General features: G+C 36.4%; 1 protein-coding gene across 6 annotated transcripts; it reads right to left on the reverse strand.

Moving 5' to 3' along the window:
* Window positions 1-1,326: 1,326 nt before the first annotated feature.
* Window positions 1,327-19,347, reverse strand: LOC113699351 (DNA polymerase delta catalytic subunit-like). Of its 6 annotated transcripts, XM_072058220.1 has the most exons (30): window positions 18,803-19,347; window positions 18,528-18,638; window positions 17,544-17,650; window positions 17,106-17,265; window positions 16,459-16,654; window positions 16,185-16,320; window positions 15,967-16,104; window positions 15,287-15,364; window positions 15,098-15,189; window positions 12,650-12,716; window positions 12,438-12,509; window positions 10,488-10,574; window positions 9,645-9,764; window positions 9,423-9,521; window positions 8,447-8,554; window positions 8,229-8,324; window positions 8,085-8,150; window positions 7,635-7,691; window positions 7,421-7,508; window positions 7,182-7,261; window positions 6,546-6,659; window positions 5,193-5,307; window positions 4,917-5,089; window positions 4,695-4,766; window positions 3,709-3,783; window positions 3,541-3,630; window positions 3,307-3,467; window positions 2,298-2,371; window positions 2,083-2,170; window positions 1,327-1,941 (listed from the first exon to the last, which is right to left on the reverse strand). In XM_072058220.1, exons 1-30 carry the CDS (start codon window positions 19,044-19,046, stop codon window positions 1,854-1,856), a joined length of 3,252 nt encoding a protein of 1,083 aa, XP_071914321.1. In that variant the 5' UTR covers window positions 19,047-19,347; the 3' UTR covers window positions 1,327-1,853. The 6 variants fall into 6 exon arrangements, 4 of the variants coding, with proteins under 4 accessions (XP_071914321.1, XP_071914324.1, XP_071914323.1 ...); XR_011817911.1 differs by lacking the exons at window positions 1,327-1,941; window positions 2,083-2,170 and adding an exon at window positions 3,058-3,219 and having other exon boundaries at window positions 2,311-2,371; XR_011817912.1 differs by lacking the exons at window positions 1,327-1,941; window positions 2,083-2,170; window positions 2,298-2,371; window positions 3,307-3,467; window positions 3,541-3,630 and adding an exon at window positions 4,108-4,340 and having other exon boundaries at window positions 3,718-3,824.
* Between the last annotated feature and the right edge of the window lie 340 nt (window positions 19,348-19,687).

A 19,687-nucleotide genomic window follows, 5' to 3' on the forward strand; every position in this document is an offset into this window, starting at 1 on the left:
TTTAAAAGCATTGGTAGTTTGGAATTGTGATTAAAATAGGATGATTTTAGTCAAAATTTCAAGTTAGTTACGTGCTTTTTAGTTCTGTAGATTCAAAATTTGACAGTGAAAATGGACTAAAGGATCAAAATTTGACATTATTAATTGTTGAAGGATTAATTATTCAAGGAATTCGTGGATAGTTTATCCCTCTAATCATGAAAAAGGCAAATTAGCAATACTTACTCAAGAATTAATGCATTTTTTTTTTTGGGTTTATATATGATATCAAGCCTGCAGCGTATTTAGGCCTGCCAACGGGTCGGGTCTAGACCCGGATCCGGACCGGATCCGTGAAATTATTGCGGGTATAGGTAGGGATTTAATTCCGTTTTCCAGATCCGGATCCATTTTGTCAAACAAAAAAACGGGTCGGATACGGAATATAGTATTCCGACCCGGACCGGATCCGTGAAATTATTGCGGGTATAGGTAGGGATTTAATTCCGTTTTCCAGATCCGGATCCATTTTGTCAAACAAAAAAACGGGTCGGATACGGAATATAGTATTCCGACCCGTATTAGACCCGGATCCGGATATAAATGAATTAATAATTTAAAAAATATATATTTATCAATATAATTTGATTAGGGTGATGTATTTGAGTAGAATCAATTTGATTTCTTTTCTTATTTGGTTTTTTCTTTGCATTAGTTAGAAATTAGTTTACAAATATATTTTTTCTCATTTTTATTAGAAATTATAAATTTTGCTAAATTTGTGCGGGTAGACCCGATCCGGATCCAGGACCCGCCGGATCTAGATCCAGAACATAGAATAAAAGACCCGTCGGATAAACGGGTCAGATCCGATTCCGGTATAGTAATTCAGATCCGGGTCCGGAATAATGAATTCCGGCCCTGACCCAACCCGTTGACAGCCCTAAGCGTATTGTTTTAACCCCATGTGGGTAAAATTGCGAGTTCGTGCTTAAACCACAAAAATGCTCACACCATTCAATGCCTTGATCCTCAATAGAGCGAAATCCATGAAACATTCCAAAATTCCCAAATATAATTAGCAACTTCTTCATCAGTTTGATCTTCCACTCATTTACTAGCATTTTACAGGACCTTTTCGTGGTCCCTATTGACGTTTAACAAACATTTTCTAGCAGCCAAAACAAAGCACTAAGAATGAGATGTTTCAGATACATTGCCTCTTCATGGTCTAATTTTTTAAAACCAGTTCACGTGCAGCTTTTGCTAATCGGTAAAGCAGTTGACTAGATAAGAATTCCAAGTTTACTGTAATGGACCCAATCTTTACAATCACGTCAAGCAAACTAAGGAGGAAAAGAAAGGAAACATTTAGCATACGCATCTGTTAGCATTCATGGCACTCAAAAACAGCTCACACCCCAAATGATAGTGCTAATACAAATCAACCTAGGTGCATAATCTGGTTTAAACTTTAGCAAATACATTAATCCTATCAATTAGCGGATTGAGTCCAATTAATTCACCAAAACGTGGGCCTTCACCAAGCATTAATCAGCTGCAGATCAATACTTAAGTGGCAGATCCTTTACACTCAAAGACCTTCAAAGTAACTTTTTTTTTTTTTTTCTTTTTAAGCTCTAAAAATCAGTCGAAACCTGTACAGATAGTCAAGCCACCAAAACATCTGCTTCAATATTGCTAGCTTGATGTGTCTTCTCTTCTTAGTCACAATTTCCTCCTGAATTTGAGACACCTTAGAATTTAGATGGCTGCTTCATGCTTTTTGGACTTGTTTAGGCTCATAGCAGAAAAAGAAGAGGCAGAGGTGAGGAGGATGGGTTTCTGGAACTTGAGACAGCCAGTCTTGATCATTAGAAATTCCACCGGTCTAGCTGAAGCTTTGCTTCAGCCATGTCCTTCTGTGCCTTCTTCCTCCGGTAAAATATGGGGCAATCCCGACTACGGATGACAAAGTAACATTCACAAAAATACTTAACCATCTAAAAGAGATTAAGAGACATGGGAAAAGAAGCTGATAAATTGAGAAATAATTCCAATAAACAAGCATTAAATAAATTATGAGTTCAAATGATATCAAACCTTGTGCAAAGCACATCCTGGTGAAGAGAGCCTTGGCACTCTTGGCACTGGGTCCATAGCCTTCCAAAAAGCTTCTCCAACTCGGACACTGCTATCACATCCAAGTTAATTACTTCTTCAACGATAAGTTCCTAAATCGAATTCAGTAGGCATATGCCAAACCAAAAGAGGCAACTGAATTCAATTACAAAAGCACAGGGAAAAATTCTGCCTACCATTAGCAACTGATTTGCAATACAATTCAGCTTCTCTTCCCTTGCAGTTCGAGCAAAGTGTGTGATCTGTATTACTGGCACAGTAAAGAAGGATGATTAAACCATGGATCAACGTAGTTGTGCTTTTTCCATTTCTCCGACATAAAATGTAATACCATAGTTCTCATTCAAATATTCCTTATAAAAAATAAAATAATCATTAATCTTTGCAAAACTTTTGAGATTTAAACAACAGATTTAAAAGGTAAAAACTTATTAATCAAGTAGTTGACAATGTGGATCACCAACACTTTCAGGTAATATGAGCTCAACATCTAATCAAGATACTCTTGCAAGTTGCAATTCTGGTCCTTATTAGGATACAAAGATTAAGAGTTCAGTTTATTTACAAGATATTAATTTAGTATCGAGTGGCATGAGGACATTCACAAAATGCAAGGAAGGTTAATAATGTAATCTAGTTTTGGGAGGGAAATGTTTTATATAAACCAATCCAAGACATCAGTAGGCCAAAAGCTAAGTTGAGAAATTACAAGTACGTGCTGCAAAAATTTGCTCACAAAACTCCAAGCTAGATTGAGCCCCATGCAACTATTCTTTAAAACTGACAAAGAAGCCATATTACACTCTTAAAGTAGCTAAAATGCATGACCTCAACCCTAAATGCAACAGTAACAGTAGGATGAATAATTGATGCCTGGGATCAACCCTTTGATCAGGATGTTAACAGTTGTATCCCTTCCATGTAAAGATTGTAAACCTGAGTCAGATATGGTACTTATAAGAAATTGGATGTTTTAAGCATTAGCAGCTTGCACTTCTTTAGCTGCACGAAATTGTGGACACTTCCTTCCAGTTGGAAAGTGGCAAGGCTATTCCTCACACAGAGAAGCCCTTTCCCCCATCAACATTTTCATCAAAGCTTTAGCAAAAAAATGAACAATAGAATTAAGGATACAGGTAGGCACTGGTCAGATGTGGAAAAAGCAAGGAACAATTGACAATTTACCTGATTAAAGCTTTGCAACCAATGCAGGTGAGTTGCTTCTTAGCAAATTTCATTATGCCACCAGTGGAAGGAGTAGAGATGGAAATGGATCTTGTATGACTCCCTTGAAGAAGCTCCTTACTAGCGTTCTTCAGAATGGGTTCAAATATTCTAAGTAGTGGCTGTAGATGCAATGTTAGTAGGAGTAAAGTGGGAAAAATAGTAATACACAAAAATGTCATATTCAAAACTAACCTTGCTGATTTGGTTTTCAAGGTAGTAGTGGGGATCAATAGGTATGTTATTGTCTAATACATAGACAGGATCTTCAGACCTTTCGTAAGCCTGTTTATTAACTCATCAAAAGCTGAGCAATACAAATGCAACAAATTTGGTGAACAACAAGATAAACCAATACATTACCTTGGCACCTTTTGCAGCTTTAATAATCACATAAGGAACTCGATCCCCAACATTTGGTGCAGTAGCAGCATCACGCTGTCAGCGATTCAACAACCACTATTTATATCCTTCACAAACTTTTTTTTTAATTGGGATAAGTTATATCCTTTAGAGGCCATTGACAACAGCAAAGAAATACATAAACTGATAACCAAAAGAAGCGCGCACGCATCAAAGCCGACTAGGTTTTATGTAAATAATTAGACTTTCCATCTGCTTAATAAATAAACATATAACCACGTCAATGGGAAAAGCATATCACATGGTTTTGATAATATTATTCTATTCAAATGACAATCTGCTTCTTTGTCTTAGCTTGACAAATTTGAAAATGCATGTGCAAGACAAGGTTGCACTTACATGTGAACTTCTTTCATCTTCAAAGATCTGGAAGCCTTCCTGAATTATAAATCCCTCTAACCAACATGTTATGGAATCTTATTGAGTTTAAAACTTTAAGGCCGTATATACCAGTCTTCCACAGTGGAAACATCTTTCAAGATTTTTTTTTTTTTTGTTTGTGGTGGGGGGGCCCGGGGAAGAGAAACCAAACTGGGGAAAAACTGAGACGAAAAACAGCTCCTCTGCAGGAACTAAAAAACATCAGGTTAACAATTATGCATTATCCTCCAACAACTAGAAGCCAGTTGTCTAAATAGAACTATACATCTAAGGCTTACTGAAGAATGGCATACATATCAAGTAGTTGAGAATTTAAAGTTGAAGGCAAAGTAATGTTCTGCAAAATTGCGCATTAAACATTTATGGATGACTGAATGAAACATGCCAGGCAGGAGGATTTAAAAACAAAGGACCAACTCTTCAAGTTTAAAGTTGCAAGAAAGTAAAGATTAACTTGTGTTCTTCAATTTAAATCTGAAGTATGGTCCAAGGACCCTCTAACAAGTACATGCTGAGTGAAAATGGGCCAATTGAAAAATACTTACCTTCCGCATCCGCTCTGCAAGTTCAACATGTGCTGCCTTGACTTCATAATCATCTCCAGTTTTTGTGAGACCCTATTAAATTGAGAGGAGGTGATCCAGAGATGAAAACCAAAAGTTCATTAAATTTCCTAATTGGTCAAGATAACAGACAGCTTCACATTTAGTAAGTAAAAGAACTACTAAGATTATGTAATCAATTCCAAATAAAAGCTGTTTTCTTACCTTAGTAATCACCAAAAGAGACAAATCCACACGATTCATAAGAAGATCTGCAATGGTATTCTTGACATATTGCACGGCACCAGGAACATCCCTGTCTATTAGTATTTTGTGAAGACATTCAGTTACAAGGTTTTTGACCAATAAACAGTTATCTCTTCGAACTGTTTCAATCCCTGAAAGAGAAAATTGAAATATTTTATCAGCTATGTCGACTGTGATAATTTTCAATAAGAAAATTATTCTGAGACTAAAAACAGGAAAAGAAAACTTGGTCACCTTTAGCATCCATTTTGTCAAACTTATTGGGATTTGTCCAAAGAAGGCCAGCGTATCTCTTCTTGCTAATTAATAGATATGGATAATATACCTTCTCAAACTCCAACTTTATTGGCTATAAAATAAACACAGACACAGGAGAAAATAAATAAGAAAAAGGAAAACGAGAGGACAAAGGAGAGTCCATAGAAGATGGAAAACTGTCTATTAGTTTTGCTACTAAAATCTACCAAGGTTTGAGAAAAAAGATATATAAAATGGCAAAAGAAAAGGACTAGGATATTTGAATGTTATGGAATTTAAGAATCTCGAAAGTATGTATTTCACGCTAAATTCATGACTAAAAACAAAAAACTACAAATTTTGATTTTGATGACGTGTGTGATTTTCACTCAAGTCTTACCTAGAGGTTTGATTATCAAGAACATTGACTTTGCGCAAAAAAAAATTAGTTTCTGAATCCCACAAGTAGCAGCCAGATACATCTCTAAAGGTATAAGAATGGTACTTGAAGAGCTCCAGATGGGTTGCTAGAGCACTGGCTCATTCTTAAGAAAGGTCCCTCATATGGAATTGACGACCTCTTCTTCAACACCAGAGGCACACCCAACATCAAATGAATAAGGGTTACCGAGTTTGTTTAAGATGCACATGTAACATATTCCTCATTGCTATTTTTCTACCAAGCTAATAAGATCAGAAATTCCTAATCAGAATTGATCTGAAAGTTTCCTCAGCATATGAATAGGTAGATGATGAAATATGCTGTCAGGAGCATAAAATGAATCTGCTTCTTGATGCATTTGAACAGTATCACACTCGACATCAACTTTCAGAATTCTGGTCTGGCTGCCTTGCCATTGTCTCTGCAAAGTGCTGTAACTTAATGCCTAGGGAAAACTTCAATTACTGTCCTAAGACATAAAAGGTCCATGAAAGGTTGCAGGTCCATAGCCAATTTGTTTATGAAGTACATGTTAGCAAACTTCCATATAAGGTGTCTTTAGAGAAAATAAATGCACTGATTAACCACTCAGGCAAAAAGCCATGGTTAAATTAAGACCCAGATTGAGATCATTCAAGTAAACAGAAAGGAAAGAAAACAAGTTTATATTAACATATAAAACAACAAGAACATTGCAGACATTACATAAATTTTAAAAAAAATAGTCACTTGACAACAGAAAACCATATTATACATAAGAACCAAGTTAAATAATGATCAAACAGAATTTCTTAGAAAATAGTCAAGAACCTATTTAGGTTCTTATAATTCTTAGAAACTTGAACGTGGTATTAAAAGAACCAAGGATAGCTACTAGCGATTGAGAAAAGAAGAGTTTCATTACTTACTTTCGTGAAAGTTCCGCTAATGTAGTCAGCAGCTTCTCTACCTAGGTTCATAGCTTCTTCAACTGTAGGGACGCCAAATTGCACCATCACAGAATCTGTATCTCCATATATTACCTGATAACAAAGTGATGTTCAAGTACAAACTACTACTGATCTGGTACACCAAGGAATGTACCTACCACATTGTCTCACAATTAGCTCGTGCAGCCCTGAAATTGTGAACTAACACCTAATCTTTTCATTTTCTTGTCAATGAAGATGGCACATCATAAGACCAGGCATAGTTCTACAATTTAGATAATTAAATAAAATATCCATCACACGTTACCTTCTGAATTAATACAGAAATCAGTAACTACAATTCCACTTTTTTTTTCTTGTCAATGAAGATTACACATCATAAGAGCAGGCATAGATCTATAGTTTTGACAATTAAATAATATATCCATCCCAAGTTATCTTCTGAACCGATAGAGAAACCAGAAACTACTATTCCACTTTCCAGCATTACAAACTAACAGGCTTTTGTTAGTTCTCATAATCCTATGATACCTTTACAAGCCATTCTCCACATCATATGATGTTATCAAAAGGCCAAGGCTGAAAAGGATTCAATAAGAAACATAAACTGTTTACCTCAGCATTATGTTCATAGCCCCCAAGCACTGTGAATTTATCTTCCACCAGTTTCTTGGTGTGTTCAATCATCTGTCGACCTTCAACATTATGGCCGGTCAAATGGATCAGGTAATTGTGAAACAAAATCCGTGGTAATACCGTTTCAAGAAGTAAGGGAGATGATATTAGAATCCCAATCCCCCAAAAACAAATTGAAAAATGGAAATAGAAAAAAAGAGGTCATCAGGACATATTACCATAACTTGTGACACTCGAAGATATTTCTAGACAAGGTAGTTGACCCACTGTAGCTCCCGTAAACCCATATACAGAATTTGCACTTATCTGTAAAGTTCAGAAGACATTGAACAACTTAGATTGCTTCAGAAACATTGTGATAAGAGCAAAATGACTTGTCAAGGGCATAATTACAAGTCTACAAATCGCCGATAATTTCAAAGGTCTCATTACCTTCAGAGCCAGTTGACGACCATCTAAAACAGCTTTTACCAGAGGATCCCTCGCTTCCTAAAAAAAACTGTAAAGTTAATACTGCATGCATAAGATTTTTCTGGATAGTAATGAAGGGATACCCTCTCAAGAGAAGTGTAACTTAGAAAACCCTCCAATGACCAATGCTAATATTTGTCAAATTACCAACTGCATTGGCTCTTGAAAATCTGTAAGGTCTAACAATTCAAGAAAGCCTGAAGTGGTTAAAAAAAACAACCTCTCAGAGTGAATGACATTTATCAACTTATCTTGTGGAGTTTCAAGACCTAAACATAGTTTAGTCTTGAAAAGTTTTGTCATCAAATCCCAAAGCCAAAGGCCTTTAAACATTGCAAGACAAATATATATAATAGACTAACCAATATTATGATATAGAAACTGCAACAAAATTCAGTGTGTGAGTAGCACCTTCAAGTCTGCTTTTGCCCTTTTACGAGCAGCCAACAGTTCTTCAAGAATTTCTGGAAGTATTCCCTGAAGCAACATTTAACACATTACTAAAAACTCACACACTGTATACAAATGCATTAAAGCATCAATAGAAAGATTAACCTTCTGCAAATTTGTTTTGACAAATGTGTCACCAGATGGAGTTTTAGTGACCCATTCTGGAGGAAGGTTAAGTCTACGCATGTCTTCAGGAGTTACCTATAAATAAAATTCCAGATCAATCATACCTCCATCTTGATCCAATCATAAAACAATCAATAACACATTTCAGTTCCATCCTCCCCTCTCAGCAGGGAAATATGGGAACAATAATGTCTTACCAATGTACAGTAACACAGATTATAAGCCATCATAACTGAGGGATACAGAGATGCAAAATCAAGTGTTGCAATAGGCTTCTCAAAAAATCCTGCACTGGCTTCCAAAACCTGTCAACGGAATGATGTCAAATATATAAAACCACCATAAGAGGCTCCAAGTCAGATGAATATGAAAGCTATCATAATGCATACTTTTGAAACCTCTATGCCAAAATTATATCCACCCAAAGAAGTCAAAACACCATCACTAAAAATTTGCAGATTCAATACAAGCAGCCCAATTAATTTCCTTCTATATTTGGGCATCTCAAGACAGTGAAACAATTGTCCATGCTGTAATGAAAATACGACCTGTAAGTATCTTTCTAACATGCCCATATTCATTGCATTACATCACAAAATTGAGTTGCAAACTAATTAAAGAAAATACGGGATTTTAGAAGAAAATCAGGAACATCATGTTCTCCTTATTCGGGGAACAAATATCTACCACTTTAGCATGCATTGGAAGGGAATTAGCAGAAATTGAAGAAAAGCAGCAACAGCAGCAGCGTTATAAGCACAAATGTGTTTTCCCTTTCACTATTCAAGTTCATCAAAGTTTCACCCAGATAGCTTAATTGCTGGAGCTACTAATTGCTTCTGATATAACATCAGTAAATGGAAGATAATATGCTTATCAAATAATATTCTCCTAATTAGTCCAGGTCACTACATGAAAGATAGCAGTTGATGTCTTATCAAGCAAGTTCAGAACATGGCAAAACAAATTCTAATGATTTGACGGAACCACCTTAACGCTCCTCCTAACAAGATCAGAAATGAAACAGTTCAGCAGAAGTATACAACCAACATAGTTGCTCAATCTTGTGTAGCAAAAACATCATAACAGGACAAAGACTTGATGACAAAACTATGTCATACACTTCTTATATGAATTTAAACCTCATAAAGGAAAAGGAGATCAATTGCTTACAGTTGCACCCTCAAATGTTCCTTGTTCAGATCCGGCCTGTTTCGCATTGGGAATAACAAGATTCTTTTGTTTTGCTTTCCTAAGAAGTTGAGATAACACCTGAAGACAGTTGTTACAAGTTTCACATCCGCTTATAAATATAGGGAGATAAGTGAGACTCCAATAAATTAAAATCTATTCTATACGAAAAAGAACAAAATGGTAGCAAAGCTTACAACCAACCTTAATGCTCTGCCCTCTTGAGAGAAGAAATGAGATAGGGACACCTGTTACTCGGGCCATCTCCACATAGTTGTAAATGAACATCAATTTGTCCAAAAGCCGTTGTGGGAGATAAGCATCCTACAGCAAATCTACTAAAGTAAGTTTTTCAACGTAAAATGCCCCTGAACTTATTGATTACCATCAGATGTACAACAAACATTTCAAGATCCGACCAGCAACTTCCTGTGAGTTTAAAAAAAACTCCATGCAGCTTAACATTTACTAAACATAGACCTTTATGAATATCAAGTAAGAAATCGAAAGTAACAGACATCTAATTGGAACCCTAACATCCCCAGTCCATTCAAAAAAACAACTCTGTATGTGCCTCATGTTCCTCCAAGAGTGGACGAATGTGCAGCTTCTTCTTTCACGATTCAGAGACGAGTTAATCAAAGATATTTGAAAGGAAATGGAAAAGGAAGATTTCTAGCTTCATAAATGAAAAAGATGGTCAAAGGTTAGGAGCATGAATTATACAGAACACTTTTTGTACCGTACAGCAAAGCTGGTCCACGAGGCTCCTGCAGTGCTAAACTCTACCCATAGAAAGGATAAGGTCAATTCCTCTAAGACCCATGACCTCAGAAGTCAAAAGAGAACAACACTGTCTCAACAAGAATACCCTTAATTCCAATATAAAAGGACTATTGCAGTAGATTCCCTGAAATTTCCCCAAGACAACATAATAATATATCTAGCATATTGTAGCAACCATAAAAGACAGACAATAAAATTTAAAAAACAACAACAACAACAGCAACAAAGAAGAAAAACATATAGAAAGACAAATGCACACACCTTCAAACAATACTTAGCGAGACGCATCCTTGTGTCTGAGTTCCCATTCTGAAGGTCAGATATGATTGAATGGTGAACATCCTCCTTCTGCACATATAAAATATTTAATGAGCGCACCATAGTCAAACAGATATATCCTATATACAACCTCTTTCTGCACATAACTAAAATTTCAACAAATGTCTTAAAATCCAAACAGATAAGTATATCCTATACGCGAGAGAGAGAGAGAGTTTCTGAAACAAGATGCATTAGAAGGCACAAGAACAATGGTTTATTCCCAAACTGCAGAACCAGTGAATGAACATCAGCTACTCTAAAAATAAATGTTCTGCTTTTGCCAGCAAAGATCTTTGTAATGTATATTTATGTGTAAAAACCAAAGCAACAGAACCAGTTATTTCTCACCAGCACAAGGCTGAAAGGAAAAGTAACTACGACTGGATAGTTACCAGCTTTTAAGCCTGTACCCTTAATCTCCCTTCCTGGGCTTGCTTACCCACCCAGACAACTACCAACCATGTGACCTTAAGGAGAAGAAAAATGTTCTCCAAGGAAAGCACATATCTAGTCATATGGTCCTTGTCAAAGAAGTCACCTTCTCCCTGAAATCCTACCTTTTGTTCACCCATCAGGTATGACAAAAAAGGACCAGGTGCAGACTTGATTAATATGATTGGGACCATGAAAGCCCAGATTGGCAGATGAGTCCAGGATTACCAGACGCTTGCCTACAACTCCAGTTAAGCCAAAATAATATATTAATATAAATATGTTTATTTTGTTAGTGCATGCTAAGAATTCAGTCCAAGACTTCTCTCTCTCTTTTTTTTTTTTGGGGGGGGGGGGGGGGGGGGGGGGGTGGTGGGGGTGTTAGTCTTAGGATCAAATATAAAATGGTCATAGATGTGGAAAGCAATACCAGGACTCGGAAGTCCAGGAGGCAAACAAAACCATTCTTACAGATTCATAAATCATCCCAAAACAAACAACCATCTTGTTCTATCAGCTGCTTTTAAAATTTTGAATCAGCTTGCATTCACAAACAGACAGCCTTCTATTTATACTAGAAGGAGAAATAATCTTCTACAAGAATACATACAAGAAATAAACACAAAAGACTTTTAAGGCACATTAATGTAACCTCTGATCATGCCAGAATACATATAGTTTCTAAACCAACAAATGAATCCAAAAACTTTTGGTCTGAGTTTTATCCACGATGCATCTTTACAGGGAGAAATAAGTCTTGGTCTATAACATACAACCTAGTCTTCTCTTATGCTTCATTTTGGTGTTCAAATACAAGCTTTCAACTCTTTTTATGATCTAATCTGATTTGCTTTTCAAACTGAAATACAATTGCATATTAAGATTTCTTTACAGCAAAGACCGAGGAACCAGGGGGTGAAGGGAGGTAACCGCCCCAACACCCCCCCCCCCAAATGGGCACCTTAATTAGTGGAATTTCTTAGCGCCCCCATCATTTTAGGAACTCTTTTGAAGATTTTCTATTCTGCTCCCATTCCTACTATTGCACCAACTCCCTCCTCTTACTTTCATATTTCCTCAATTTATGTCCTTAAAGTCTACCCATCCAAAGAAGAAAGGAACACTGTCCAATTGATTTATGCCACGACTTCTCTATACTGATTTTAAAATTTAGCCCCTTCAAAGAAGTTGTTCTGCAATGCACATTCATTTCTTCCCATTGACAGAATGCAAGAAGAGCAATTCAATACTCAAATACTAAATACTTCTAAAAAAAACACTTAATAAATTTAGCAAAAAAGATATCATAGGGAGTATAATGAAAGGAAAAGCAACTTGACCAATTTCAAAGATCCCTACACAATATGTCCATTTAGCAAGTGCCTTCACAAAAAATATCCAACCAATACTAGAAGTACAGAATGCTATGTACCCTTAAACTATGTAAAATATCCTTACCTGCTCATTAAGGAAATGTGCAGAGACTGAGTTCAATGAATACGAACTTAACTTATAATCCCTCTGCATAACCTGCAGCAAAAGACATGGCACAAAAAATGACTTGAGGAAATCTCAGAGTGAAATATCTTATCACCATGACTGAATAAAGAAGACATTTACAAAAAGAAATCCCCAAGAAAGCATAGGGGTAAATGCCTCATAAGCAAAACCTGAAGCAAGTCAAATTGAACTCTCCCTTCTATTGTAACTTCTTTACTTTCCCTGGTACCGTATTGTCTGCATTACCAAAAAATTACAATCAATCATTGTTGTTCAGTTACTTACCTGACACAACAGGAAAATTTAAAACAGTAACATAATATATAAGTACCCAGACATCAGACAGTTCAAGGGACAGAATACATTAAACTTTAAAACCTATTATGGACTCCCACATAAAATCTCATATGGTTCTCCAACTCCAAGATGATACTGATAACATTTTCCACAGATTAATAGGAGGCTTTGCAAATAAAATGAACTTTCCTTACTCTACTCATTCCAGCATATGAAAACTCAAATGCGTATATTTTAACAGCTTCAGTCCTGTCTTATTAAGCCTTTCAAGGCAAGCAACTATGGTGATTTGTCAATTATGGCTAACTCATGATTAATTTGACTTCATTGAGAATCAGCTTTGTCCATTCAAGTGCATTCTCCAGTAATGTGAACATTGGATTGTCTGATAACAAGAAACTTAGGCCCAGAAAAACTGGATGTCACATATGTACAGAGATAGAAAGTTAACCGCTTCCAACAGCAAAGAATGGAGCCAATACCTACAAGATCCATTAAAGAGTTACTTTTCTATTCTGCTATGAAAATAGAAAAGTATAGCAGGAACCAAAGAAAAATAACCTTATCTTCAGGCAGATTTTGAATTGAAAGTTCAGTGATTTTGGTCCTGAATTTTCCTTGTATGTGGAAAAATGTTTAAAACCTGTTATATTCTCTCAGGGAGCATCTGTTTCCTAGAATTCTTTCATAAGTGTGTCATAATCTGATTTTTTTTCTCTTTCTTTTTTCCCTTCTGGGTATCTTCTTTTTCCTGTATTTGACTTGCACATCCAAGAACATGAATTCCTTTTACACGTGACAGACCGGGCATCCACTCAATCAATGCAAATTAACTAGACACTAGTTTGAAAGAGGATAAACAACATTTTTCATGTAAGTTTTATAGCCTGAAATTATATGGAAGTGGTCTGTATGATGAAATAAAGAGACAAAAAGCTAAAACTATATTAAATGAGCATAGATAAGAAACAAGGGTGACTTATATCTCAAAGAAAAGGACTAAACAAGAGTAGGATAAAGCAAAGGCAGCACTCAAAGGTAACATAAAACACAGACCATGCTCCCATCCATTTTTTGAGCTGAAGACAAAAACACATGACCGTTGCATGTTCACTTTGCATATTAACATACATTAAAGATAAATGTGGTGCTTCACACATAAATGTTAAAGGGTGACGCCAACTATCTAAATGGGTCTTTTTAAGTGAAGTAATATTTTGTTCCCTTCCTCAATGTATGCTGTCTTCCATCTGTCTGACTCTTTTATCTTAGAAAGCAGAGCTACTAGAGATGCAATGCACATAAACTGGATGAAATATGCTTGCAAGAAGCAGACCAAAATGAGGTTGCATTACAAAACCTTACGGAACGAGAAGCAAAGCAACAAGCAGCATGTAGGACACTTGACTTACTATAGGTAACTGGATTTCATTTGCAGTCTTCTGCAACATCTCAATTATCTCTGTTAAGGGCAAATTGGGGATTTGGGCTTTACTTAGTTGCCATATAACAAGAGTTATGGATATTTACCATTTCCAGATGACCGTGCTGTTGAAAAATTGGCCCGATCAATCCCATCTCCTAAACATTAAGTTCTGGTTTTAGTTAGCAATTTCTTCGTCCAGTTCTCTAATAAAGGCCTTGCAAGGAATATTAAATGTATATCCCAAAAACCACCGAATGACTGAAAAATCCAGTATTAGGAAGTGATTGAGCTTCTTCTACCTTCTGTTGCTTCCTTTATCATTCTTTCAGATGGTTCTTTTTCATCGTAACTTCCTTCCTCTCACAAAATCTTTCAATTCTCCATATTTATTTGGCTATCTGTTCATCTATAGAAACTATAACATTTCAAAGGCAACAAGCAAGGAATTCAAATAATTTTCCAAGTCTAGAAAAGTCAACAGGGGCAGAGTCGTAAATAACCTAAACAACTAGGCGGGTTTTGTGTTCAACAGGTAGCTATCAGATTTGACAATTAGGATAGATAAGGTAATTACTCAACAAGGTGGTGATAAAGACCAACAGAAAATGCACATCTTGTGTTGCAAAAGCAAAAGGACTTGTATAAAAAATAAAAATAAAAAAAAGACATGAGAATCAGCAGCTAGATAAATATCCATGTGTCACTCTGTATCAGTATCACATCAAGTTCAATACTCCACTTAGATTCACCAGGTGTTTAGTTGCAAAATAAAAATTAATGACTAAAGAAAGAAAGAACAAATGCATTGCTTTGTTGATATAGTAGGATGGTGAGATTTGATGATCTTCATCAGAGCTTGCCAGGCAGAGAAAAGAAAGGTCAAAAATATAATTACCTTGAAGAAAATGTAGTATCTTTGACACGGACTTTGCTGTTTATGATCCGTCCAAGTAAAGGAAACTCTGTTATTCCTAGCACTTTAGCTCTCTAGACAACATCAAATGCACATCAAATACTTGAGATTGGAAAAGGCATTAACACATGGAAGGTTAATCATGAAAGGAATGTGAAAAGGTTCCTCTACCTCAATAAGATAGGGCAGATCGAACTTGCAGATGTTATACCCAATTATAATGTCAGGGTCCACTTCACGGATAAAATCCTAAAATGTTAAAAAGAAAAAGATAAAGCTGAAATAAAAGCACCAAAGCAGAGAAAAAAATCACATTGCCCAAAGAATGCTGCCTTTAGTTTTTCAATCCTGAACTTTGCCTTTTCCTATCAAAGACTTGGCATGCTTCTGATAAGCCGCTATTAGTAATAAGAGAAATTTGTAGACTGTATCCTGTAAATGCAAAATTTGTATAATTTCTCCTGTGAATGCAGAATAAAAATGCATCTTTCCAAGTGAAATCTTTGGAACTCATAAGTACGCAACATTTCCACCACTGCACCATCACAACCAACGAAAATTTCACCAAGGAAGATCAAAGGTCTCTTAAACTACCAAGCATTTGCAGACAGAAGCTCATTTTAACAAAAAAATTAGTGGTATATGTGTATCAAGTGGCTATTTGTAAAGATTTATTGGTCCAGTACCTTTTGGATTTACTCTAACTTCTTTCTTTTCACTAGAAAATACAATTCATTTAGAACAATATATGACATTGCCACAAACAACCCATTCCATACCACCCAAGAAAGAAAGGTGCCAACTATGACTAATCAAAATCAACAATGAAGCTTCTATGTTGAGCATATTACCCGCCAAGCAAGTAAGACCTCTTTCTCGGTGTCAAAGGACATAACATCAACGCCAGCAATAGGTGAGCACGACTTAAGCGTCATTACATTACGAACAAATGGCTGATCCTGTCCCTGCAATGTAACTACATTGGCCACCTGAAATGCAAGAAGAGAATGTCATTCTGAAAAAGCTTTAAGGCTATTCTCTACCCATCAGGGGATGAGAACAATCTAACCTGGATAACAGGATCATGGATGGGCTCAGGGAAAAGACCTTTACGACCTGCACACTCTATGTCAAAACTTAAAATGCGAAAGGGAGCCATCTTTGAGAATTCTCCTTCAGGAACATGGCTAACTAAGTCTGTGTAACTAAGACCAATCATTAAGGAAATATTTGTTCTAGAAAATGCACAATTCAATATAATTCTGCCAAGAAGAGATCTGATTTCAACACCATAGAAGATTGTTTTTTACATGTATTCTAATAGCATTTTAGAGTCAGGATACAGACAGTCAAACTCCAATTGGCAGTAGGACAGGTTTTTCGCTTTCTTTATATATTTTCCTACTGGCACTTCAATCCAATTCCCACCAACAATATTGCAATCAATCATGAATCGCAGAGCAAACAGAATATTACTCTCATACGTCATAAAGCTCTTCAAGCCAAGCCCATCAATTTGTATGCCTCTGTCCAGGATACCTAATAAGTTTTGTCATGTTAGATGGAAACAAAAAAAACAACAGTAAAATCATATATCAGTACCAAAAAAACAAATCATCTAATTACACTACTACACTGCTACACATCCAGTCTACACTGCTATACGTCCAGTCTACACTGTAACCCTCATTTCCTTCATCTTCCAGGGTAGGTGGATGCAGAGCATATACATTTGTGGCTAATCTACACTTGAAGAGTCTTTTTACCAGGCACATTTGTAAACTTACGGACCAATTAATGCAGCATGTAAAAAGTCATCTCTGATAACAAAGACATAACAGCTAAAATAGGCCACGGCAGATTTTTCCACTTCAGCAAAAGGATAAACCATCAATCTGATAGCCCAGAAACCATGAATGCTTTGTACAGAAATTCACATTGAACAATTCATTGCAGTGATAAGCCTGGTAACAGTGTAACAAATTCTAACCACGACAGCTGGTAACCATTGTTGGCAATGCCACTACTATCTTAAGGAAAGGCTGAGAATTCTGCTGTTGATAATACATTATGCTTCTTCTCTGAACCAATTCAACCCGCCGCACAAAATAAGGAACATTGCTATTCCTGTTCACGTCTCTCATCCTTCCCTGCACCAATAAGCAAGGAATGAAAAGAGAGAGAGAGAGAGAGAGAGAGAGAGAGAGAGAGAGAGGGTTGAAAATTATTTTCGTGGCCAAATGGGACAGTAGTTTTAGGATAAAATGCATGGACAGGAGATTCAATTTTTTGCGTGACTTTATTTTCTAAGAAAACAGGATGCCACAAACGTGCACATATGTAGACTGCAAGGAAAGAGGCACCTCAAGAATTTGATGAAGATAAATACAGGGTGGACATATGTAAAATGAATTGAAAGAGTACCTACCTCGAGAATTTGATGAAAACGCGAAATGTCATCAGGACCCATTCCTGGAGGGCAGCTGATGTAGAAATAAGGTTCAAACCCATGTACGTGACAGCAAACACTATGTCCTGGCCAACAACCGAGACAGCTTGCTTAATACTTGTATGATAACTTTCAATGCAAAAAATGAAGAAAATAAATAAACACAAATAAATAGGACTACTGCTTATAACTACTTTATATGTACCAATTTATGTAACCTTTATAAGATTATGCGAACATGAATAAGCATAATCTGCATTTTCTTCATTACCATCAAACACTAAATTCACAAGCGCAACATCCTAATTCCAGTATATTCATATTTATCAAAACATAGCAACATCTAACACGAAGCATAAACTTGAAAGACTGAATTAACAAAAGTTATACTTCCAAACCTATCCAATCCATAAAGGAGCCCCATTTCGATTTTCAGTTGCACAAATTCTAGTTCAAAAAATATCACTGAACAATTTATTGATGTCTTGAAGTACCACTTTTTGTGGCCACAGATGTGAAGAGAAAAGATCATCAGTTTTTCCTTATGTGTGGAAAATAGCTTACTTATTGGGACAATAAGCCATGTGTGTGTATAGAAAGAGAGAGAGAAAAACTGTTAAACTTTGTTAAACTTTCCAAAGACACAACCAAGCATGAAATTTACCAAAAACTAACTACAAAACTTATGCAGAATCAGTTGGTCAATTTCAATCCCGTTTAACTAATTGAAACAGAACCCAACAGACCAAACAACTCAACCCCCCCCCTCCAAAAAAAAAGACATACTAGAATGGTACTACTCCAGCTCAGCAGTTAAAGAAAAACACTAACTATTTTAATTACAATGCTATTACTCATATTTTCTGTAAGAACTTCAATAGACCACAAATTCAGCTCCATATGGTCAGTACCAGACCCATATTAGTCCAAAATAAATGTAGAAATACTCGAATACAAACGCACCTTCTTTGGTGACACCAAAGATTCTCAAAATAGGAGCAACACCAGAAGACTTAGGCAGCAATTCTTTATGACTCTCGCCAATCACATAGTCAATTTCCAGCTGTTGAAATACTACTCAAAGAAAAAAAACAAAATTAACCACAAGTTTCAAAGAACCATTAAATTTCACATTTTTAACAAACCCTAAACTTCAGCATTATAATCCATATTAGGCTAAAATACAGCAATGGCAACTTCAGTAATAACTAAGTCAAAATGGTAATTAAACAACATACCGATGCTCTGAGACTGTGAGGTGTAAAGTTGAGAAAGCGGAGGCCGCTTCCATTTTTGCAGCCGCTCCTCGGCTTCACGCAGGGCTTGGGTGTCTTCTTTGTTCAGGGGAAGTGGGGTTTCGTCGAGGTAATAGTTGTCCTCGTCTCCCTCGTCGTCTTCCATCGCAGCATGGTGCTTCTGCTGCGGATGTTGCGAAGACGCCGGCGGCGGAGGCCGTTTTCTGCTGTTGCCGGTGTTGCTCATATCGCCGGAGTTAGGAGAAGCCAACGGGGGAGGAGAGAGAGGGTTTTGGTGGAGCGTGGGAAGTCGGGTTCCCGCCAAATTGTTGTAGTTGGGTTTTTTAAGGGTTTAATTTCACGGGATTATTGGACGGTAAAAACAAATCAGAACGGATCCCTGAAATTGGATTCGGATCTGGACCGGTTGTCCAACCGGGAGGACCAGACAGATACAGTTGGTTTATATTCAATTAGGTACGGTTGGTTAAGTATAACATCGGTTGTAAACGAATCAGACTGCATACGAATCGATTCAATCAAAGTTTGACTCGAGTTTGGTCAATTATCATGATTCCAAATATATTGGATAATTCATATCTTTAGTTGTTAATATTATAGTTTAGTGGAGTTTGAATTGGTTAGCAAGGATAAACATGTATTTATACTCGTAAATTTTTGAAAGCTATTGAGTAATATTAGAATTTCAAATCAATTTCTCTCTGGCGACGCCAAAATTTCAGAGCAACTCAAGATTTTCCAAGATATTCCCGAACAACACTTAACCCTCATGACTTTTAACAGTTCAAGGGACTTTTATGGAACAATCGAGAGTTTACTCTTTCATAAGAATCATTGCCTGTGTAAAGAGAATAAGAATGAGTTTAG

Source organism: Coffea arabica, chromosome 7c (genome assembly GCF_036785885.1).
Source record: "Coffea arabica cultivar ET-39 chromosome 7c, Coffea Arabica ET-39 HiFi, whole genome shotgun sequence".
In the NCBI taxonomy this organism is placed as follows: domain Eukaryota; kingdom Viridiplantae; phylum Streptophyta; class Magnoliopsida; order Gentianales; family Rubiaceae; genus Coffea; species Coffea arabica.

Excerpts from the sequence above, each read along its gene's own strand:
- LOC113699351 (XM_072058220.1), bottom strand. The coding sequence starts at position 19,046 with ATGAGCAACACCGGCAACAGCAGAAAACGGCCTCCGCCGCCGGCGTCT. Across the intron at positions 8,325-8,446 it reads ATCTGTGTTACTGTACATTG|GTAACTCCTGAAGACATGCG; the intron begins GTAAGACATTAT and ends TTTTATTTATAG. Across the intron at positions 2,372-3,306 it reads GGTTGCAAAGCTTTAATCAG|TAATACAGATCACACACTTT; the intron begins GTAAATTGTCAA and ends TTACTGTGCCAG.